Raw genomic sequence first — 24760 nt, 5'->3', positions numbered from 1 at the left:
CCAAACCAGCATCTCAGTCCCCTGCCTTTTGTCCACAAAAACGCACTTTGGCCCATATCCGGCCGTCTGACTCTGATGAGGGGTCTAAAATAGAGGTGGGGGAGGGTACTCTGTTGCAGGGAATAGAAGCTCTCATAGAAGCTATCAGAGAAGTTCTAAGTATCCCTGATAAGGTGACAGAGGAGAGTGAGTAATCTTATTTTAATATAAAAAAGAAATCCTCAGCCAGTTTTCCTGTATCAAAGGAACTAAATACCCTGTTTGAAGAACCGTGGGTTAGTCCTGATAGGAAATTTCAAATCCCTAAACGGTTATCAACCTTTCCTTTTCCTCCTGAGGATAGGAAAAAATGAAAAAATCCACCAATAGTGGATGCATTAGTATCCAGCCTTTCACAAAAAATTGTATTGCTTTTCCCGTGTGCAGCCTCCCTAAAAGACACGGCTGACCGCAAAATTGAGACTACACTCAAATCCTTGTATACAGCTGCTGGGGTGGCCTAGAGACCCACTATAGCATGTGGGTGGATTACAAGAGCCATTGCCAAATGGTCGGGTAACCTGATTGAAGGGTTAGACACCTTGCCTCAGGAGGAGGTTATCTTGTTCCTACAGCATATACAGGACTCTGCGAATTTTATGGTGGAAGCCATAAAAGTAATAGGCTTGCTTAATGCACGCACTACGGCTATGGCAGTGTCGGCACGCAGGGGTCCATGGCTACGCCAGTGAACTGCGGATGCAGACACAAGGAACGGCGTGGAAGGCCTCCCTTTCACAGGCAAGGCCTTATTTGGAGATGAGTTAGACAAATGGATCTCCAAAGCTACTGCGGGTAAGTCCATATACCTTCCTTCTGCAGCACCCCCAGCTAGGAAGGCCTACTCAGGTCCCAATTTACAGTCCTTTCGGACTGCCAAGTTTAGGGGCAAAACCAGAGGTTCTTCTACAGCCACCAGAGGCGCTAGCGGTAAACCACGCAAACGGTCAACTGCGAGTTCACAGGAACAGGGCTCCAGCTCTGCTTCCTCAAAACCTTCAGCATGACGGTGGACCGCAATGCCTGGAAGACTGGCAGGTGGGAGCCCAGCTAAAATTCTTCAGTCACATCTGGACGAGTTCGTGCCGGGATCCCTGGGTCATAGATCTTATTTCCCAGGGCTACAGACTGTGGAGGAGTTCCAGGAGCTCCCACCTCACAGATTCTTCAAATCAGGCTTACCAGTTTCACAAGAGGCAAGTATAACTTAACAGGATGCCATTCAAAAACTGGTACATACTCACGCCATTGTTCCAGTTCCACCTCATCTGCAAAACAAGGGGTACTGTTCCAACTTGTTTGTAGTACCGAAACCGGACGGTTCGGTAAGACTGATTCTAAACATAAAGTAGTTGAACCCGTACTTACGAGTGTTCAAATTCAAGATGAAGTCTCTGAGAGCGGTGATCTCAGGTCTAGAGGAGGGGGAATTCCTAGTGTCTCTGGATATCAAGGATGTGTACCTTCACATTCCGATCTGGCCGCCTCATCAGGCTTATCTAAGGTCTGCACTGCAGGGCTGTCACTACCAGTTCCTGGCCCTGCCATTTGGTCTTTCCACGTCACAGAGGGTGTTCACCAAAGTGATGACAGAGATGATGTTTCTACTCCGCAAACAAGGAGTGAACATAATTCCATACCTGGACAATCTTCTGATAAAGGCACCGTACAGGGAGCAGTTGTTGGACAGCATTGGCCTCTCAACCAGACTGCTCCTGGATCACGGGTGGATTCTGAACCTACCAAAATCTCACCTAGAACCAACACAGAGGCTTCCTTTCCTGGGAATGATATTGGACACAGTCTTAGAAGGCGTTCCTTCTCTTGGAAAAGGCAATGGTAATCCAGTCGATGGTTCGGGCTGTCCTGAAGTCAACCTGGATCTCGGTGCATCTGTGCATTCGTCTTCTGGGGAAGATGGTGACCTCTTACGAGGCGCTTCAGTACGGAAGGTTTTCTGTGAGGCCCTTCCAGCTAGATCTGTTGGACAGATGGTCCGGATCCCATCTTCACATGCACTAGAGGATCCGTCTGTCACCAAAAGCCAGGATCTCCCTCCTGTGGTGGCTACAGACTTCTCACCTAGTCGAGGGTCGGAGGTTCGGGATTCAGAATTGGATTCTGCTAACCACAGACACAAGCCTCAGAGGTTGGGGCGCAGTTTCAGGAAAGATGGTCAAGTTAGGAAGTCGTCCTTCCAATAAACATCCTGGAACTCAGGACTATATACAATGCCCTTCTGCAGACCTCATATCTTCTTTAGAATCAGGCTATTCAGGTCCAGTTGGACAATGTAACGGCAGTGACTTCATAAACCGACAGGGCAGAATGAAAAGCAGAGCCGCAATGTCAGAGGTGTCAAGAATTCTCCTCTGGGCGGAAAAACACGCTGTGGCGTTGTCAGTGGTCTTCTTTTTGGGAGTAAACAACTGGGAAACAGACTTTCTCCGCAGACACGACCTGCACCTGGGGTAATAAGGCCTTCACCTGGAGGTGTTCCGGTGGTTGACACATCGGTGGGGATATCCACAAATCGACATGATGGCCTCTCGACTCAACAAGAGCCTCAAGCGGTATTGTTCCAGGTCGAGGGACCCACAAGCAGTGGTGGTAGATGCTCTGACTACTCCATTGGTCTACCAGCTGGTGTACGTGTTTCCTCCACTTCCTCTGATTCTTCTAAAAAGAATAAAAAGGGAAAAGGTTCAAGCAATCCTCATCGCTCCAGACTGACCATGAAGGGCCAGGTATGTGGATCTTCTCGAGATGCTGCTCAAAGATCCGTGGCTTCTACCTCTTTGCGAGGATCTTCTGCAACAAGGCTCGTTCGTCTATCAAGACTTACCGCGGCTACGTTTAACGGCATGGAAGTTGAACGGCTGATTCTAGCCATGAGGGGGATTCCTGACAAGGTCATCCCGACTATGAAACCAAGCCAGGAAGGGGGTAATGTCTAAATAATAACACAGTGTTTTGAAGAAATACGTCTCTTGGTGTGAGAGCAGACAATATTCTGCGTTGGAATTTCATCTGGGACGTTTCCTGCTTTTTCTGCAGTCGGGAGTGGATGTGGGCCTACGTCTAGGCTCCATAAAAGTACAGATTTCGGCCTTGTCTATATTCTTTCAGAAACAATTGGCTTATCTCCCTGAGGTCCAGACGTTCTTGAAAGGTGTTCTGCACATCCAACCTCCCTTTGTGCCTCCCACGGCACCTTGGGATCTCAATTTTGGTGCTGCAGTTCCTCCAATCAGACTGGTTTGAACCATTACAGGAGGTAGATTTAAAGTACCTTGCGTAGAAGACCGTCACACTGTTGGCCTTGGCTTCAGCAAGACGTTTGTCGGAGCTAAGGGCATTGTCTCACAAGAGCCCCTACCTAATTTTCCAAGAGGACAGAGCTGAACTCAGAACTCGTCTGCAATTTCTTCCTAAGGTGGTGTCTGCGTTTCACATCAACCAACCTATTGTGGTTCCGGTTGTTACGAACACTTCTGCTACTTCACAGTCTTTGGATGTTGTGAGGGCTTTGCAGGTGTATGTAAAGAGAACAGCTCGTCACAGGAAATTGGACTCGCTGTTCGTTCTCTATGATCCCAATAAAATTGGGTGTCCTGCTTCAAAGCAGTCAATTGCACGCTGGATCAGGCTCACTATCCAGCATGCTTATTCCACGGCAGGCTTGCCGGTTCCAAAATCTGTACAGGCCTACTCTACTAGGTCGGTGGGTTCTTCTTGGGCGGCTGCCCGGGGTGTTTCGGCTTTACAGCTCTGCCAAGCAGCTACTTGGTCAAGTTCAAACACGTTTGCTAAGTTTTACAAGTTCGATACTTTGGCCTCTGAGGACCTTCAGTTTGGTCAATCAGTTCTGCAGGAGCCTCCGCGCTCTCCCTCCCGTACTGGCAGCTTTGGTACATCCCCATGGTACTAAATGGATTCCCAGTATCCCCTAGGACGTAAGAGAAAATAGTATTTTAATTACCTACCGGTAAATCCTTTTCTCGTAGTCCATAGGGGATACTGGGCCCCCGCCCAGCGCTTCGTTCTTCCTGCACTGTTACTTGGTTAAGTATTCTGGTTTGTTCAGCTGTTGCTGTTCATGTTTCATGTTTGGTTAGCCTGGCTTTCCTCTTGTTTTGTGTGTGCTGGTTCGTAATCGCACCACTTTTCTTATCTATCCTTCTCCCAAAGTATGTCATTCTCCTCGATTACACAGTTTCCTAGACTGAATCTGGTAGGAGGGGAATAGAGGGAGGAGCCAGCCCACACTATCCATTTCTTAAAGTGCCCATGTCTCCTAGTGGACCTGTCTATATGCCATAGTACTAAATGGTTTCCCAGTATCCCTTACGGACTACGAGATAAGGATTTACCGGTAGGTAATTAAATTCCTATTTTCCTGTGCACAGTTATTATATATTGATATATACAATGCTGATCTATCTTTGTTTTCACTTTTAATTGATCCTCTATTTCTTTTGTGTGTTGTACTCTCTACTTCTAAAAGATCATTCCTGTTCATTTTATTAATTTCATTTAGGGCTTTTTGTAAAATCTCTCCTTTTTGTTCCAAAAAGACTTAAAAAGCATCTGTGTTTGTCTAATATAAGGATTGATTTAAATGTGACCTGAATTGTTTTAAAGGGGAAGGATTACTAATAGTGTAGAGGAAGGATGTGCTTTTGAAATATGATTACAGCATGCTCTTCACTTGCAGGTCCTTCTCCCAGCAGCCAGTCTCTTGCAGCTTCAGGATGTGAGGAAAACCTGCTGTGAGTTCCTGGAATCCCAGCTTCACCCAACCAACTGTTTAGGAATCCGAGCCTTTGCTGACATGCATGCTTGTACGGATTTGTTAGTCCAAGCTAATACCTTTGCAGGTAATTTCTCCAATGTCCAAACTATACTTAAAATTTTCCTTTTGACTAATTTTACTGTTAAAGGTATACACATCCTGTTCCCATGAAATAGTATAGATAAAGGGGTTTTCTGCCTGCAAGTGACTTTTTAATTTATTGGTCACTGTGTAAACTTAGTTTTAATACATTTTGAAATGAAGTTGTTTCAGCACAAAGTCCACTCTATTGATTTAGTTATATTTAGTGTGGCACGCACAGCAGATATCATTGCTTATTCATGCTCTGTGCAGTTGGTTTTGAAAATATATCATTCTGAAACAGAGTGCTAAGACTATGCCCATAAAGAGAGAAGAGGATGATTATCTAATCCAGCAGTGGGCAACCCGCGGCTCTTGAGCCGCATGCGGCTCTTTCATCCTCCACATGCGGCTCGATCCTGACCACCGCTGCCCGACACAGCGCACTCACAGCCCGGCGCAGCGACTTGTAAGGTCTCCGGTGGCGGTGTCTATCTTCAATTTGCCGCCGGCCTGTGAGCCAATCAGAGCGCGCGGACTGGCAGCTAAGGCTCCTGATTGGCTGCTGGACCGCAAGCTCTGATTGGCTCACCGGCCGGCGCCGAATTGAAGATAGACACCGCCACCGGGGACTGAGGGGTAGAGGAGAGGCGCTGTGGGGACATGTATCTGCACTGGGGGCATATCTGGCACTGTGGGGACGTGTATCTGACACTGGGGGCATATCTGGCACTGTGAGGACATGTGTATCTACACTGGGGGCATATCCGGCACTGGGGGCATGTGTACCTGGCATTGAGGGCATATCTGGATTTGTGGGGACATGTGTATTTGCATTGGGGACATATCTGGCACTGTAAGGACATGTGTATTTGCATTGGGGGCATATCTGGCACTGTAAGGACATGTGTATCTGGCACTGGGGGCATATATGTATTTGGCACTGGGGGCATATATGTATTTGGCACTGGGGGCATATATGTATTTGGCACTGGGGGCATATATGTATTTGGCACTGTGGGGCATATATGTATTTGGCACTGGGGGCATATATGTATTTGGCACTGTGGGGCATACATGTATTTGGCACTGTGGGGGCATACGTGTATTTGGCACTGTGGAGGTATACGTGTATTTGGCACTGTGGGGGCATACGTGTATTTGGCACTGTGGGGGCATACATGTATTTGGCACTGTGGGGGCATACATGTATTTGGCACTGTGGGGGCATACATGTATTTGGCACTGTGGGGGGCATACATGTATTTGGCACTGTGGGGGCATACATGTATTTGGCACTGTGGGGGCATACATGTATCTTGCACTGTGGGGGCATACATGTATCTTGCACTGTGGGGGCATACATGTATCTTGCACTGTGGGGGCATACATGTATCTTGCACTGTGGGGGCATACATGTATCTTGCACTGTGGGGGCATACATGTATCTTGCACTGTGGGGGCATACATGTATCTTGCACTGTGGGGGCATACATGTATCTTGCACTGTGGGGGCATACATGTATCTTGCACTGTGGGGGCATACATGTATCTTGCACTGTGGGGGCATACATGTATCTTGCACTGTGGGGACATGTGTATCTTGCACTGTGGGGGTATGTGTATTTGCCACTGGGGGCATATATTTATCTGGCACTGTGGGGACATGTGTATTTGGCACTGTGGGGCATATATGTATTTGCCACTGGGGGCATATATTTATCTGGCACTGTGGGGACATGTGTATTTGGCACTGTGGGGCATATATGTATTTGGCACTGTGGGGCATATATGTATCTGGCACTATGGGGACATGTGTATCTGGGGGCATATATGTATCTGGTACTGGGGGCATATATGTATCTGGCACTGTGGGGGCATGTGTATCTGGCACTGGGGCATATATTTATCTGGCACTGCGGGGACATGTGTATCTGGCACTGTGGGGGCATATATGTATCTGATACTGTGGGGGCATATATGTATCTGGCACTGTGGGGGCATATATTTATCTGGCACTGTGGGGACATGTGTATCTGGCACTGTGGTGACGCACAGTTTTTGGCATTTTTATATGTGTATGGCACTGTACAACATGACTAAACGGGGTTATGACACAAGGTCACACTCCTACAAACGTCATACCGAAAGGTGTGCGCACAAAAATGGGGTGTGGCTTTGTGACAACTAGGCCATGCCCCATTTTTGCGCGCGCACATGATAGTGGCTCTTGCCCTTGACTACGGATCTTTTCTGGCTCTTTGCCTCTGACTGGTTGGCAACCACTGATCTAATGTATAATAATCATCCACAAAGTTACAAATAAAATGTCTCCAATTTAATCTGTCATCATGCAACACAAGAAGCTTAGTACAGTATATACTAATATGACATCTGTAAGGCATTTTATACAGATGTGTCCACGTACTATCATTCTTAAATCGCTGCAGATAGCTCTGCTTGGAGCTCCACAGACTTTGATCCTTAGCTGTGCCATCCGTCTTTTTCTTACAATATGCTATACTAAACCTAACTGCTTAGTAAACTATTATCGTATTAGAACGGAAAATTCAGTAAAAGTACAGTACATAATCAGGGTAAAAATGCAAAAGACAGAACCATACAGTATAGGGCATTTTTAAACAGATTACGTACTTTATTTATTTTTTTGAAAAATCTTTTTATTGATTTTTAGAAGTATAAGGATAAAAATACAGTAAGAAACATCAGGAAGTATACAAAAGGCACATTAGAAAGGGGTGTCAAGTAAACACATCAAGATACAAGATTCTTAAAGACCCTCTCAGTGGAGAATCATAAGTAACAGTTACAAACTTCCCAAATCCAGAAACAGATAGAGGTGAGGAAGATGGAGAGGGGGTCAGGGTGAGGAAAAACAATAAAAGGGAGGCGTTGGCCGGTCGAGGTTGCGTGTGGTAATAAACTAGAGTATAGACAATTAAAGGATTAAAATGTTGTCAATGGTGGTTCTGCGTTAAAATGCGAAGTCCAAGGCGTCCACGTTTTAATAAAAGAATCTGGCAAGTCATGAAGTGTAGCTGTAATGCGCTCAAGTTTATATATGAACCAGATGGCATTTAACAGTGGCAGGTAAAGTGGGAGGAGTTGAGGATTTCCAATTTGCCGCAATTTGGCATTTTGCCGTGCTCAAAATGTGCTTAATTAATCTAAGCTGGTGGCGCGTAGTGCCAGGGATAGGACGGGAGAGTAACAAATAAAAGGGCGAGTTGGGGACAGCTATATTCGTGACATCCAAGATTAACGTATGGATTTGTCGCCAGAAGTGGTGGATCAAAGAACATGACCACCAAACATGCAGCAGGGTTCCCCTGTGCCCACACAGTCTCCAACATCTGTTAGAGCAAGTAGGGTAGATAGTTTGTAGTCTAGAAGGCACCAAGTACCATCGATAGTACAATTTATAAGAATTTTCAGCAATACAAACCGATACAGAGCTCTAGGTAATTTCTCTGACGTCCTAGTGGATGCTGGGGACTCCGTAAGGACCATGGGGAATAGACGGGCTCCGCAGGAGACTGGGCACTCTATAAGAAAGATTTGGTACTATCTGGTGTGCACTGGCTCCTCCCTCTATGCCCCTCCTCCAGACCTCAGTTAGATTTCTGTGCCCGGCCGAGCTGGATGCACACTAGGGGCTCTCCTGGATGCACACTAGGGGGCGCCCTGAGCAGCAATAAAAACACCTTGGCTGGCAAAATAACCACAATATATAGCCCCAGAGGCTATATATGTGGTAATTACCCCTGCCAGAATCCATAAAAAAGCGGGAGAAAAGTCAGCCGAAAAAGGGGCGGAGCCATCTCCCTCAGCACACTGGCGCCATTTCTCCCTCACAGTTCCGCTGGAAGGAAGCTCCCTGACTCTCCCCTGCAGTCTACACTACAGAAAGGGTAAAAAAGAGAGGGGGGGCACTAAATTTAGGCGCAGTATAACTTATAGCAGCTATAAGGGGACATAATTCAGTTAGTCCCTGCATTATATAGCGCTCTGGTGTGTGCTGGCATACTCTCTCTCTGTCTCCCCAAAGGGCTTTTGTGGGGTCCTGTCTCCTTTAAGAGCATTCCCTGTGTGTGTGCGGTGTGTCGGTACGGCTGTGTCGACATGTTTGATGAGGAGGCTTATGTGGAGGCGGAGCAGATGCCTATAAATGTGATGTCACCCCCTGCGGGGCAGACACCGGAGTGGATGGACTTATGGAAGGAATTACGTGCAAGTGTCGACTCCTTACATAAAAAATTTGACGACATGCCAAACGCGGGACAGCCGGCTTCTCAGCTCGTGCCTGCCCAGACAATTCAAAGGCCATCAGGGGCTCTGAAACGCCCACTACCTCAGATGGCAGACACAGATGTCGACACGGATACTGATACCAGTGATTTAAAAAAAATTACTAATGGCGTTCCCTTTCTCGCCAGAGGATTGGTCACGTTGGGAAACTCCCCCTAGGGTGGATAAAGCGCTCACACGTTTGTCAAAAAAGGTGGCACTACCGTCTCCGGATACGGCCGCCCTAAAGGAACCTGCTGATAGAAAGCAGGAGGCTATCCTAAAGTCTATATATACACACACTGGTGTTATACTGAGACCAGCTATTGCTTCAGCGTGGATGTGCAGTGCTGCTGCTGCTTGGTCAGATTCCCTGTCGGAAAATATTGACACCCTAGACAGGGACACTATATTGCTAACCGTAGAGCATATAAAAGACTCAGTCTTATACATGAGAGATGCACAGAGGGAGATCTGCCGGCTGGCATCTAGAATAAGTGCATTGTCCATTTCTGCTAGGAGAGGCTTATGGACTCGGCAGTGGACAGGGGATGCAGATTCGAAAAGGCACATGGAAGTTTTGCCTTATAAGGGTGAGGAGTTATTCGGGGATGGTCTCTCAGACCTTGTTTCCACAGCAACAGCTGGGAAGTCAGCATTTTTGCCCCATGTCCCCTCACAGCCTAAGAAAGCGCCGTATTATCAGGTACAGTCCTTTCGACCCCAGAAAAACAGGCGGGGAAAAGGCGGGTCCTTTCTGTCTAGAGGCAGAGGAAGGGGAAAAAAGCTGCAACACACAGCAGGTTCCCAGGAACAAAAGTCCTCCCCCGCTTCTTCCAAATCCGCCGCATGACGGTGGGGCTCCACAGGCGGAGCCAGGTACGGTGGGGGGCTGCCTCAAAAATTTCAGCGATCAGTGGGTTCGCTCACGGGTGGATCCCTGGATCCTTCAAGTAGTATCTCAGGGGTACAAGCTGGAATTCGAGGCGTCTCCCCCCCGCCGTTTCCTCAAATCGGCCTTACCGACAACTCCCTCGGGCAGGGAGGCTGTGCTAGAGGCAATTCACAAGCTGTATTCCCAGCAGGTGATAGTCAAGGTACCCCTACTTCAACAAGGACGGGGTTACTATTCCACACTGTTTGTGGTACCGAAACCGGACGGTTCGGTGAGACCCATTTTAAATTTGAAATCCTTGAACACATACATAAAAAGATTCAAGTTCAAGATGGAATCGCTCAATGCGGTTATTGCAAGCCTGGACGAGGGGGATTACATGGTATCCCTGGACATCAAGGATGCTTACCTGCATGTCCCCATTTACCTTCCTCACCAGGAGTACCTCAGATTTGTGGTACAGGATTGCCATTACCAATTCCAGACACTACCGTTTGGACTGTCCACGGCACCAAGGGTGTTTACCAAGGTAATGGCAGAAATGATGATACTCCTTCGAAAAAAGGGAGTTTTAATTATCCCGTACTTGGACGATCTCCTAATAAAGGCGAGGTCCAAGGAGCAGTTGCTGGTCGGAGTAGCACTATCTCGGGAAGTGCTACAACAGCATGGCTGGATTCTAAACATTCCAAAGTCACAGCTGGTTCCTTCCACACGCTTACTGTTCCTGGGGATGATTCTGGACACAGAACAGAAAAAAGTGTTTCTCCCGCAGGAGAAAGCCAAGGAGCTGTCATCTCTAGTCAGAGACCTCCTGAAACCAAAACGGGTATCGGTGCATCACTGCACACGAGTCCTGGGAAAAATGGTGGCTTCATACGAAGCAATTCCATTCGGCAGGTTCCATGCAAGGACCTTCCAGTGGGACCTCTTGGACAAGTGGTCGGGATCGCATCTTCAGATGCATCGACTGATAACCCTGTCTCCAAGGACCAGGGTGTCTCTACTGTGGTGGCTGCAGAGTGCTCATCTTCTAGAGGGCCGCAGATTCGGCATACAGGACTGGGTCCTGGTGACCACGGATGCCAGCCTTCGAGGCTGGGGGGCAGTCACACAGGGAAGAAATTTCCAGGGACTTTGGTCAAGTCAGGAGTCGTCCCTACACATAAATATTCTGGAACTGAGGGCCATTTACAATGCCCTAAGTCAGGCAAGGCCCCTGCTTCAAAACCAGCCGGTACTGATCCAATCAGACAACATCACGGCAGTCGCCCATGTAAACCGACAGGGTGGCACAAGATGCAGGATGGCGATGGCAGAAGCCACAAGGATTCTCCGATGGGCGGAAAATCACGTACTAGCACTGTCAGCAGTGTTCATTCCGGGAGTGGACAACTGGGAAGCAGACTTCCTCAGCAGACACGACCTACACCCGGGAGAGTGGGGACTTCATCCAGAAGTCTTCCTACTGTTGGTAAACCGTTGGGAAAGGCCACAGGTGGACATGATGGCGTCCCGCCTCAACAAAAAGCTAAAGAGATATTGGGCCAGGTCAAGGGACCCTCAGGCGATAGCTGTGGACGCTCTAGTGACACCGTGGGTATTCCAGTCGGTTTATGTGTTCCCTCCTCTGCCTCTCATACCAAAGGTACTGAGAATAATAAGAAGGCGAGGAGTAAGAACGATACTCGTGGTTCCGGATTGGCCAAGAAGAGCTTGGTACCCAGAACTTCAAGAAATGATATCAGAGGACCCATGGCCTCTACCGCTCAGACAGGATCTGCTACAGCAGGGGCCCTGTCTGTTCCAAGACTTACCGCGGCTGCGTTTGATGGCATGGCGGTTGAATTCCGGATCCTAAAGGAAAAGGGCATTCCGGAGGAAGTCATTCCTACGCTGATAAAAGCCAGGAAAGAAGTAACCGCAAACCATTATCACCGTATTTGGCGAAAACATGTTGCGTGGTGTGAAGCCAGGAAGGCCCCTACAGAGGAATTTCAGCTGGGTCGTTTTCTGCACTTCCTACAGTCGGGAGTGACTATGGGCCTAAAATTGGGTTCCATTAAGGTCCAGATTTCGGCTCTGTCGATTTTCTTCCAGAAAGAACTGGCTTCACTGCCTGAAGTTCAGACTTTTGTAAAGGGAGTGCTTCATATTCAGCCCCCTTTTGTGCCTCTTGTGGCACCTTGGGATCTCAATGTGGTGTTGAGTTTCCTGAAATCACATTGGTTTGAGCCACTTAAAACTGTGGATTTGAAATATCTCACGTGGAAAGTGGTCATGTTATTGGCCTTGGCTTCGGCCAGGCGGGTGTCAGAATTGGCGGCTTTGTCATGTAAAAGCCCTTATCTGATTTTCCATATGGATAGGGCAGAATTGAGGACTCGTCCCCAGTTTCTCCCTAAGGTGGTATCAGCTTTTCACTTGAACCAACCTATTGTAGTGCCTGCGGCTACTAGGGACTTGGAAGATTCCAAGTTACTGGACGTAGTCAGGGCCTTGAAAATTTATGTTTCCAGGACGGCGGGAGTCAGGAAAACTGACTCGCTTTTTATCCTGTATGCACCCAACAAAATAGGTGCTCCTGCTTCTAAGCAGACTATTGCTCGCTGGATTTGTAGCACAATTCAGCTGGCGCATTCTGCGGCTGGATTGCCGCATCCTAAATCAGTAAAAGCCCATTCCACAAGGAAGGTGGGCTCATCTTGGGCGGCTGCCCGAGGGGTCTCGGCTTTACAACTTTGCCGAGCTGCTACTTGGTCAGGGGCAAACACGTTTGCAAAATTCTACAAATTTGATACCCTGGCTGAGGAGGACCTTGAGTTCTCTCATTCGGTGCTGCAGAGTCATCCGCACTCTCCCGCCCGTTTGGGAGCTTTGGTATAATCCCCATGGTCCTTACGGAGTCCCCAGCATCCACTAGGACGTCAGAGAAAATAAGAATTTACTCACCGGTAATTCTATTTCTCGTAGTCCGTAGTGGATGCTGGGCGCCCATCCCAAGTGCGGATTGTCTGCAATACTTGTATATAGTTATTGCCTAACTAAAGGGTTATTGTTGAGCCATCTGTTGAGAGGCTCAGTTATATTTCATACTGTTAACTGGGTATAGTATCACGAGTTATACGGTGTGATTGGTGTGGCTGGTATGAGTCTTACCCGGGATTCAAAATCCTTCCTTATTGTGTCAGCTCTTCCGGGCACAGTATCCTAACTGAGGTCTGGAGGAGGGGCATAGAGGGAGGAGCCAGTGCACACCAGATAGTACCAAATCTTTCTTATAGAGTGCCCAGTCTCCTGCGGAGCCCGTCTATTCCCCATGGTCCTTACGGAGTCCCCAGCATCCACTACGGACTACGAGAAATAGAATTACCGGTGAGTAAATTCTTATTTTCTTGTCTAATATCAGCCCACTCTTTAATGGTTAAGGTTTCCCCCACATCCCTCTCCCAGACCAATTCATGATTCTCGTTAGGGGGGACTTTGTGTTCAAGTAATACCCGATAAATGCTTGATAATAACCCTTTCGTTGCATGAGGGCCGCAACACCAGGATTCAAGGGGAGTTGCTACGACAGGGTGAGCGGTTTTAGAGAAGGTGTAATAGAAGTGTCGTATTTGCAAGATCAGATAGAAAACTGAGTGGGGAAGCGAGAAGCGGGACTGTAGGTCCGCAAAGGAGGGAAACGAAGAAAAAGGGGCTATATCTTGTAAAAAAAGAATATTGTGTGTAGTCCAGTGTTTGAATGCAAGATGATCAGTCCCCGTGGGGAAATCTACATTATTCCATAAAGGGGTTAAGTAAGGGGTTTGAGAGCGGAGCTGATAAAAACGAGTACAATGATCCCAGATCGATAAAGAGAAGCGTATCGTTGGTAATAGTAAGGTAGAGGTCGGGCAGGAGTGTGGCGGGCACCACATGTTCACTGTGTGGGCTTCAAGGGAAGTCCTTATTCTCTGTGTGGGAGGCGAGTGCCAAAGAACACAGGTAGCTAAGTGTGTGGCACGATAATACCTCACAAGATCTGGCACACCTAGACCGCCCGCAGTACGGTGTTGTTGGAGTAGTCGCATTTTAACTCTAGGTTTTTTCCCAGCCCAAATAAAGTTAGATAAGTCTCGTTGGAGATTTTTCAGTATCTTAATGGGGATGTGGATCAGGAGGGTTTGCCATAAATATAGTAATCGTGGCAGATTACGTACTTTTTATTGAATTTTGTGTCTTAATTTGCTAAGAGTACTATGTAGTATAAAGTGCATGGTGTATGACGAGTGACTCGCACCATGCATCATTATACTTAATCTAATACTTTATACCAATTCCTTTGCAACAAAAAATATGAATCCTAAATATAGCATTTAGTACACTATTGGACTGATTCAATTACTTTGTTGGCGCCCACCAGGGCTATTTAATTGGTGCCTTGTTGGGCGTGCATACCATCTAAAGTATAGGTTTGACTTGCACCTCAGGAGTCTGTGAGCTGAAATGTGTCTCCCTGGCTGCATGCAAACCCGAAGAGAGCAACAATTGAATTGCTCTGTTGGGCGCCATCTTGATAAAATAAACACAGTACTCACACACCATAGAAAGTAAATGTTTAATACATACACTCAACTATACTCACCTTGTCCCTGGCACTGGATGAGGCAAAAGAACCCTCCCAGATTTTAAAGGTTATCAAAAAAGGCATGATAAGTGCTATTCAGAATTTTGGTACATAATCTAAAAGTTCATAGAATACAGTTTATTTTCAATTGGATTTGAATATGATATTCAGATGGTAGCCTTCATTTGTGATACACATTTGTAGTAGATTTTCTGAAGGTTCCTATCATTTGGCGGGTCTTTTCTGGCGTTATCGCTGCAATTTCTGGACAAAGCTCACTTTCATTTGTCTGACTATGTTAACATGCAGAATTTTCGTCACTGGGAGGAGAACAATCTTCATCAGCTTCAGAACAGGCCTCTAGACGGCCAACAGGGCCATCTGAGGGCTGAGGTATACAAACATTGACCAAGAACCATTAATGAACTGAAGGCTGCTATAAGGCAAGAAATGACGATATTACATTCAAAGTCAATTGAAAATAATCTTTAATCCATGAATTGTTAGGTTATGTACTAAAATTTTGAATACCATTTACTATACCTTTTTCTCTTACGTCCTAGAGGATGCTGGGGACTCCGTAAGGACCATGGGGTATAGACGGGCTCCGCAGGAGACATGGGCACTATAAAGAACTTTAGAATGGGTGTGCACTGGCTCCTCCCTCTATGCCCCTTCTCCAGACCTCAGTTAGATCCTGTGCCCAGAGGAGATTGGGTGCATTACAGGGGAGCTCTCCTGAGTTTCTCTAAAAAAAAAAAAGAATTTTGTTAGGTTTTTTATTTTCAGGGAGCACTGCTGGCAACAGGCTCCCTGCATCGTGGGACTGAGGAGAGAGAAGCAGACCTACTTAAGTGATAGGCTCTGCTTCTTAGGCTACTGGACACCATTAGCTCCGGAGGGTCGGAACGCAGGTCTCACCCTCGCCGTTTGTCCCGGAGCCGCGCCGCCGTCCTCTTCACAGAGCCGGAAGATAGAAGCCGGGTGAGTATAAGAAGAAAGAAGACGTCAAAGGCGGCTGAAGACTTCGGCTCTTCTCTGAGATAACGCGCAGTGGTAAAGCTGCGCGCCATTGCTCCCACACACAACACACACAGCGGACACTGATGGGTGCAGGGCGCAGGGGGGGGGGGGCGCCCTGGGCAGCAATTTTAAACCTCTTGGGACAGGCTAATGATAATATAGGGGCTGCGGAGGCACTATATGGTAAAATCCCCCGCCAGTATGGAAAAATAGAGGGGGACCGAAGCCCGCCGCTGAGGGGGCGGAGCTTGGTCTTCCAGCACTAACCAGCGCCATTTTCTCCACAGCACACTGCAGAGAAGCTGGCTCCCCGGACTCTCCCCTGCTGAACACGGTGACAGAGGGCAAAAAAGAGGGGGGGGGGCACTTTTTATTGGCGCAGTGACTGTATATTGATATAAAAGCGCTGTTTTTGTCTGGGAATTGTTTTCCAGTGTCAGTTGGCGCTGGGTGTGTGCTGGCATACTCTCTCCCTGTCTCTCCAAAGGGCCTTATTGGGGAATTGTCTCCATATAGATATATCCCTGAGTGTGTGGGGGTGTCGGTACACGTGTGTCGGCATGTCTGAAGCGGAAGGCTCTTCTAAGGAGGAGGTGGAGCAGATGATTGTGGTGTCTCCGTCGGCGACGCCGACACATGATTGGATGGATATGCTGAATGTTTTAAATACAAATGTGTCTTTATTACATCAGAGGTTGGACAAAGCAGAGTCCAGGGATGGAACAGGGAGTCAATCCATAACTTTGGCTGTGTCACAGGGCCCTTCAGGGTCTCAGAAACGTCCCCTGTCCCCGGTAGCAGACACTGATACCGACACAGATTCTGATTCCAGTGTCGACTACGATGATGCGAGGTTACACCCAAGGGTGGCCAAAAGTATTCATTATATGATTATTGCAATAAAGGAGGTTTTACATATCACTGATTACCCCTTTGTCCCTGACAAGAGGGTACACATGTTTAAGGAAAAGAAACCTGAGGTAACCTTTCCCCCATCTCATGAACTGAACGCATTATTTGAAAAGTCTTGGGAAGCTCCAGACAAGAAACTGCAGATTCCCAAGAGAATTCTTATGGCGTATCCTTTCCCGACACAGGACAGGGTACGGTGGGAATCCTCACCCAGGGTGGACAAGGCGTTAACGCGCTTGTCCAAAAAGGTGGCGCTGCCATCTCCAGACACGGCTGCCCTCAAGGATCCTGCTGATCGCAGATAGGAAACTACCTTAAAATCTATTTATACACATACGGGGACCTTACTCAGACCAGTAATAGCCTCGGCTTGGGTTTGTAGCGCTGTTGCGGCTTGGACGGATACCTTGTCAGCTGACATTGATACTCTGGATAGGGATACCATTTTATTGACCTTAGCTCACATTAAAGACGCAGTCTTATATATGAGAGATGCTCAGAGAGACGTTGGTCTGCTAGGTTCAAGAGCCAACGCCATGGCGATTTCTGCTAGGCGAGCCCTGTGAACCCGTCAATGGTCGGGTGATGCCGACTCAAAGAAGCATATGGAAGTTTTGCCTTACAAAGGTGAGGATTTATTTGGGGAAGGTCTCGCGGACCAGGTTTCCATAGCTACCGCGGGCAAATCTACCTTTTTACCTTATGTTTCCCCGCAGCGAAAGAAAACTCCACAATCATCAGATGCAGTCCTTTCGGTCGCATAAGTTCAGAAGAGGTCGGGGATCTTCCTTCCTCGCCAGAGGTAAGGGAAGAAGGAAAAAGCAGTCTGCTACGGCTAGTTCCCAGGAGCAGAAGCCCTCCCCAGCTTCTGCCAAATCCACTGCATGACGCTGGGGCTCCACTGAGGGAGTCTACGCCGGTGGGGGCACGTCTTCGACTCTTCAGCCAGGTCTTGGTTCAGTCGGATGTGGATCCTTGGGCAATGGAAATTGTATCCCAAGGCTACAAGCTAGAGTTCGAAGACATGCCTCCTCGACAATTTTTCAAATCGGCTCTACCAGCTTTTCCCCCAGAGAGGGAGATAGTTTTAGCTGCGATTCAAAAACTATGTCAACAACGAGTAGTGGTCGAGGTTCCCCATGGTCATCAGGGGAAGGGGTACTATTCAACCCTATTTGTGGTCCCGAAACCGGATGGCTCGGTCAGACCCATTCTAAATGTAAAATCCCTAAACCAGTACATGAAAAAGTTCACATTCAAGATGGAATCGCTCCGGGCAATTATTTCCAGCCTGGAGGAGGGGATTTTATGGTGTCACTGGACATAAAGGACGCGTACCTTCATGTTCCCATATATCCCCCTCATCAGGCGTACTTGAGATTCGCTGTACAGGACTGCCATTACCAGTTTCAGACGTTGCCGTTTGGGCTTTCCACGGCCCCGAGGATTTTCACCAAGGTAATGGCGGAAATGATGGTACTCCTGCGCAGGCAGGGAGTCACAATTATCCCGTACTTGGACGATCTCCTGATAAAGGCGAGATCAAGAGGTCAGTTGTTGGAAAGTGTGGCGCTCTCCCTGAGAGTGCTGCAGCAACACGGCTGGATTCTGAATCTACCAAAGTCACAGTTGGTGCCAACAACTCAGCTATCGTTCTTAGGCATGATTCTCGGAACAAAAGAAGGTTTTTCTCCCAATGGAAAAAGCCCAGGAACTCCAGAACTTGGTCAGAGACCTGTTGAAACCGAAAAGAGTGTCAGTCCATCAATGCACTCGAGTGCTGAGGAAGATGGTGGCGTCCTACGAGGCCATCCCCTTCGGCAGGTTACATGCCAGGACTTTTCAGTGGGATCTTCTGGACAAGTGGTCCGGGTCCCATCTTCATCTTCATCAGAAAATCAGGTGTCTCTCCTGTGGTGGCTGCAAAGTGCTCACCTTCTAGAGGGTCGCAGGTTCGGCATTCAGGACTGGGTTCTGGTGACCATGGACGCGAGCCTCTGAGGATGGAGAGCAGTCACACAAGGAATAAACTTTAAAGGACTATGGTCAAGAAAGGAGGCTTGTCTTCACATCAACGTACTGGAATTGAGGGCCATATACAACGGTCTGCGTCAAGCGGAGAATCTTCTTCACGACCTACCGGTTCTGATTCAGTCAGACAACGTCACAGCCGTGGCTCATGTAAACCGACAGGGCGGAACAAGGAGCAGAGTGGCAATGGCGGAAGCCGCCAGGACTCTTCGCTGGGCGGAAAATCATGTAAGCGCTTTGACTGCAGTCTTCATTCCGGGAGTGGACAACTGGGAAGCAGACTTCCTCAGCAAACACGATCTCCATCCAGGAGAGTGGGGACTTCATCAAGAAGTTTTTGCAGAGATAACAAGTCGTTGGGGACTACCTCAAATAGACAGGATGGCGTCACGCATCAACAAGAAGCTTCGGAGGTATTGTGCCAGGTCAAGGGATCCTCAGGCGGTGGCGGTAGACGCCCTGGTGACACCGTGGGTGTTTCGGTCGGTCTATGTCTTTCCTCCTCTTCCGCTCATCTCAAAGATTTTGAGAATCATAAGACGAAAAAGAGTGCGGACAATTATCATTGCTCCGGATTGGCCTCGAAGGGCCTGGTATTCAGATCTTAAGGAAATGCTGACAGGAGATCCGTGGCCTCTTCCTCTCAGAGAGGACCTGTTGCAACAGGGGCCCTGCGTGTTCCAAGACTTACCGCGGTTACGTTTGACGGCATGGCGGTTGAACGCCGAATCCTAGCTGGAAAAGGCATTCCGGAAGAAGTCATCACTGCTCTGATGAGGGCTAGGAAGAAGGTGACGGCGAAGCATTATCACCGTATCTGGAGAAAGTATGTATCTTGCTGTGAGGCCAAGAATGCTCCTACGGAAGATTTTCATCTGGGCCGTCTTCTCCACTGTCACAGACAGGAGTGGATATGGGCCTGAAATTAGGCTCCATTAAGGTACAGATTTCGGCCCTATCAATTTTCTTTCAGAAGGAATTGGCTTCTCTCCCAGAAGTCCAGACTTTCGTAAAGGAAGTGCTGCACATACAGCCTCCTTTTGTGCCTCCAGTGGCGCCATGGGACCTTAACGTGGTGTTACAGTTCCTAAAGTCTCACTGGTTTGAACCTCTTCAGACAGTGGAATTAAAATTTCTCACTTGGAAGGTGGTCATGTTGTTGGCCTTGGCGTCTGCAAGGAGGGTATCCGAATTGGCGGCTTTGTCTCACAAAAGCCCCTATCTGATTTTCCATGTGGATAGAGCAGAATTGAGGACTCGTCCTCAATTTTTGCCAAAGGTGGTTTCTTCTTTTCATATGAACCTGCCTATTGTGGTGCCTGTGGCTACGGGGGACTTGGAGGATTTCACGTCTCTTGATGTAGTCAGGGCCTTAAAAATTTATGTAGCCAGGACGGCTCGGGTTAGGAAAACAGAGGCTCTGTTTGTCCTGTATGCAGCCAACAAGATTGGCGCCCCTGCTTCTAAGCAGACTATTGCTCACTGGATCTGTAACACGATTCAGCAGGCTTATTCTACGGCTGGATTGCCGTTACCGAAATCGGTAAAGGCCCATTCCACTAGGAAGGTGGGCTCTTCTTGGGCGGCTGCCCGAGGCGTCTCGGCATTACAGCTTTGCCGAGCGGCGACTTGGTCGGGTTCAAACACTTTTGCAAAATTCTGCAAGTTTGATACCCTGGCTAATGAGGAACTCATGTTTGCTCAATCGGTGCTGCAGAGTCATCCGCACTCTCCCGCCCGTTTTGGAGCTTTGGTATAATCCCCATGGTCCTTACGGAGTCCCCAGCATCCTCTAGGACGTAAGAGAAAATACGATTTTAAACCTGCCGGTAAATCTTTTTCTCCTAGTCCGTAGAGGATGCTGGGCGCCCGTCCCAGTGCGGACTAAATTCTGCAAGACTTGTATATAGTTTTTGCTTACATAAGGGTTATGTTACAGTTTGATCAGTCTCGGGCTGATGCTGTTTTGTTTCATACTGTTAACAGGTTAGTATATTACATGTTATACGGTGTGGGCTCGGCTATACCCCATGGTCCTTACGGAGTCTCCGGCATCCTCTACGGACTAGGAGAAAAAGATTTACTGGTAGGTTTAAAATCTTATTTTTGTTAACTTTAAAAATGTGGGATTTTAAAATCCTGCTGCAAAGGTGGAAAAAAAAAATTCTGTACATATTATCTAACCCTTGCCGCAGGTTGGTCCAATAGAGGCATGTAGGCATCCCAGGGGATTAAAAAAAGAAATAAAAAAAATTAAATGTCCCGATCAATGCCAGGCATAACCGCGCTATATGTACATGCTGTACATACAGCGTGGATCCCGCAAGTGGTGGAATCCACTTGAGTTCTGTCACTTATATGGTCGACAGCCAATCAGCGGCTGCTACCTTGGTAACAGGTTGCTGAGTGGCTGCAAGTGGCCTGTCTGTTAGCCAGTCAGCAACCTGACTGGCTGTGAGTGGCCTGTCTGCCAATCAACAATCAGCCAGGACTGACAGACTTAAACACACAGATCAGAGATCGTCAGACCTAAGGGTTAAACAACATGGTGAGGACACGCATTGGACTTTATTGGAATCTACTCACGTTTCCTTCAGTCTTCTGCTGGGAATGTGCGGAGCACGTCGTGGTTAAGACCTTTTGAGGTAGCTGGAGGAGTGTATAGGGCAAGCCTGTGTCTGGCCAGGACTTGCCAGAGTTTGTAGTCAGTCCATGCTTATTTGTGATATAGGATCAGACTGCTTTAGTGAGATACAAATGAATTCTTAAAGGGATTTAATGGTTCAGTTGTTAAGCATTAATAAGTAAAACAGACATCCCCTCATGGACCAGTTGTACTTCTGTTACGGTTCTCTACCACTGATGCTTATGTCGGTGTCGTCTGCTGGTGTTGCTATGAGTATTTACCCTGTACTTGTCCTATATTGTCTTCAACTGTAAGTCACTATTTTCCTGTTTTGATTATTTGTTTATGTACTCTGTAATTGGGTGCTACGGATCCTTTGTGTCGCCATATAAAAAAAGGATAATAATAATAAACACTGTACGTATGTTTTGCATTTGTGCTTTTTGTATGCTCTTTGTAATCTTTATAATTTTTTCTGTCTTGAAAGTATATCTGTCATAATATTTCATTATGGTTTATATTCTAGAACTGATGCAGCTGTATATGACCTAGCATTTTCACTAGCTAAAAGAGTCCTAGAAAACTGGGCCTATTATGATTATACAAATCACATTCATTATCCAATAGATGTTTAGATAACTTACTCTGAGCTATTAAATAATAATTGTGTGTTGTACTAGATGAAAAGAATCTTATATTTGGAAGCTCTTTTCTTAGACTGATAGATAATGTAAAATATTAGTGGTTTATGAACTAAGTTTGACTAGAACAATTATTTAGATTTATGTATAAAAACTGGTGCACAGAAAAGAGTTGCCGTCACCAATACCAGCTGCTTGCTTTCATCTTCATCACTGTTCTGGTACACATGGCAGATATATTTCACAATGGCAACATGTTCAGTAAACAGTAGTATACAGGAGCAGGATAAAGGTGCAAAGAGTTAATGCAAGACAGGGAATGTCCATGAAAGGTACACAGACAGAGGCTGGAGTACACTAGTACAGCAAGTACTGTATATAATACCTTTATTTGCAGAACTACTCCTCACACTTTGCATCCAGTACTCCTTGTTCACTGTACAAATCCTGTGTAATAACTTTCTTCTTCCCCCTCACCATCTGCTTTTACCTTTGCCAGCTAACGCTTCCCAATTTAGAATCTTATAGTCTATGAATGATTATTTTCATGTTTTGCTGTTCATTAAATATGACATGGTACCATTAAATTGTAATACAGTGAACAAGAAGTATTTACATATGGCCCTAAATGACTGCCAAATCCCTGTCTCCTCGTATATCTAATGCAGCGGAAGCAGCTTTGTGATGCTGACACAGTTCATTCTGTTTGCTACCCACCTCACTGATGACTGCACAGTTTTCTTATGCCATAAGGGGAAACTGAAGATCAGGGTCAGTTGAGTTGGCCTTACTGTTTATCCCACATACAATGTTGCAATAAAATTCTGTGCCCATGTCCAAATAATGAGAAAGATGTGAAGAAAGCACCATGCCAGTGACTGACATTCTAAAGTTCTTAGCGAAGACGACTGAGATTCCGCACAGACCTGGATCTTTACATATATTGCAATATGTCAAACCAACATATAAAACAGTGCCTGGATGTAGCTAATAGCATCACTGTGTTGGTAGTACAAGTACTAAGAAGGGAAGAAAATAATACTCTTTTAGCTGGGACACTTTTTTTTTTTTTTTTAAATCTGTTTATTGAATTTTTCACATTTTTCAATACAAAAGAGAAGAGAAACACAGCAAGAACAGCAACAGTGTACAGGGCATAGAATATCAAAAGTGCTTGCAAAGAATAACATCAATAGCAATGAGCGTGAACAAGTCATCACAGTAATTCAGAACATTATAATGCTCGTCACAAAGAAGATTGGTATCATAGTGACATAATCTCACCATAAAAAATAGACACGACACAGTTTCAGCAATATTCCCAAAATCTGTTATGTAAGACAGAAAGAACAGAAAAAAGAGAGTGAAGAAATAAAGAAGAAGGGGGGAAGGAAGGTGTGGGTGGGGTTAGAGCAAGGAAACCTCTCATCGATCCAAAACATTAATCCATGTATTGAAACAACGAAAGGAACGTGTAATCGACAGAAAAGTATACAGTTTCAAGTAATCTGATACAAAAACCAAGAGGTGGTGTTGAACACCTGCAGAATCTTGGTTTGAGTATGTTGGTCTAGAGTCTCAGACATCCCATTTGTCATAAAATCGCTTAACCCTAGCTTCCGTAGCCAGAAGAACAGCTTGCCTATCAAAATACAGGATCTGTAATAACATAGCTTTAACAGCTTTCAATAAAGAGGGAACTGGGGACATCCAGGTACAGAGTATCACTTTTTCTCTGACGTCCTAGTGGATGCTGGGAACTCCGTAAGGACCATGGGGCATAGACGGGCTCCGCAGGAGACTGGGCACTCTAAAAGAAAGATTAGGTACTATCTGGTGTGCACTGGCTCCTCCCTCTATGCCCCTCCTCCAGACCTCAGTTAGAATCTGTGCCCGGCCAGAGCTGGGTGCTCCTAGTGGGCTCTCCTGAGCTTGCTAGAAAGAAAGTATTTGTTAGGTTTTTTATTTTCAGTGAGATCTGCTGGCAACAGACTCACTGCTACGTGGGACTGAGGGGAGAGAAGCAAACCTACCTGCTTGCAGCTAGCTTGTGCTTCTTAGGCTACTGGACACCATTAGCTCCAGAGGGTTCGAACACAGGGCCTGACCTCGATCGTCCGTTCCCGGAGCCGCGCCGCCGTCCCCCTTGCAGAGCCAGAAGACAGAAGAGAAGCGATGAAATCGGCGGCAGAAGATTCCTGTATTCATTAAGGTAGCGCACAGCACCGTAGCTGTGCGCCATTGCTCCCACAGGACACCACACACTCCGGTCACTGTAGGGTGCAGGGCGCTGGGGGGGGGGGGGGGAGGCGCGCCCTGGGCAGCAATAAAAATACCTTTGGCATAAAAATACACATAATACAGTCTGTGACTGTATATGTGTAAAACCCCCGCCATTTTTAGTCAGAAACAGGACAGAAGCCCGCTGCTGAGGGGGCGGGGCCTTCTTCCTCAGCACACCAGCGCCATTTTCTCTTCACAGCTCAGCTGGAAGGAAGCTCCCCAGGCTCTCCCCTGCAGTATCCTGGTACACAAAGGGTGAAAAGAGAGGGGGGGGCACATAAATTTAGGCGCAAAAATTGTATATACAGCAGCTACTGGGTAAACACTGAGTTGTAGTGTAATCCCTGGGTTATAGAGCGCTGGGGTGTGTGCTGGCATACTCTCTCTCTCTGTCTCTCCAAAGGGCCTTGTGGGGGAACTGTCTTCAAATAGAGCATCCCCTGTGTGTGTGGTGTGTCGGTACGCGTGTGTCGACATGTCTGAGGTAAAAGGCTCCTCTAAGGAGGTGATAGAGCGG

The 24760-nt window shown here is 47.1% G+C and overlaps 1 protein-coding gene across 2 annotated transcripts in view; it reads left to right on the top strand.

Annotated features, from left to right (window-relative positions):
- Window positions 1-24760, top strand: part of KLHL2 (kelch like family member 2) — a 312617-nt gene that overhangs the window by 146988 nt on the left and 140869 nt on the right. For both annotated transcript variants that reach the window (XM_063920432.1, XM_063920431.1), the window contains one exon: window positions 4757-4919. In XM_063920432.1, the coding sequence (XP_063776502.1) occupies window positions 4757-4919 (163 nt within the window). The remainder of the gene's footprint in view (window positions 1-4756; window positions 4920-24760) is intronic.

Source organism: Pseudophryne corroboree, chromosome 1 (assembly GCF_028390025.1).
Source record: "Pseudophryne corroboree isolate aPseCor3 chromosome 1, aPseCor3.hap2, whole genome shotgun sequence".
In the NCBI taxonomy this organism is placed as follows: domain Eukaryota; kingdom Metazoa; phylum Chordata; class Amphibia; order Anura; family Myobatrachidae; genus Pseudophryne; species Pseudophryne corroboree.
The sequence above is the reverse complement of the archived record's forward strand: the minus strand, read 5'-3'. Positions and strand labels throughout refer to the sequence as shown.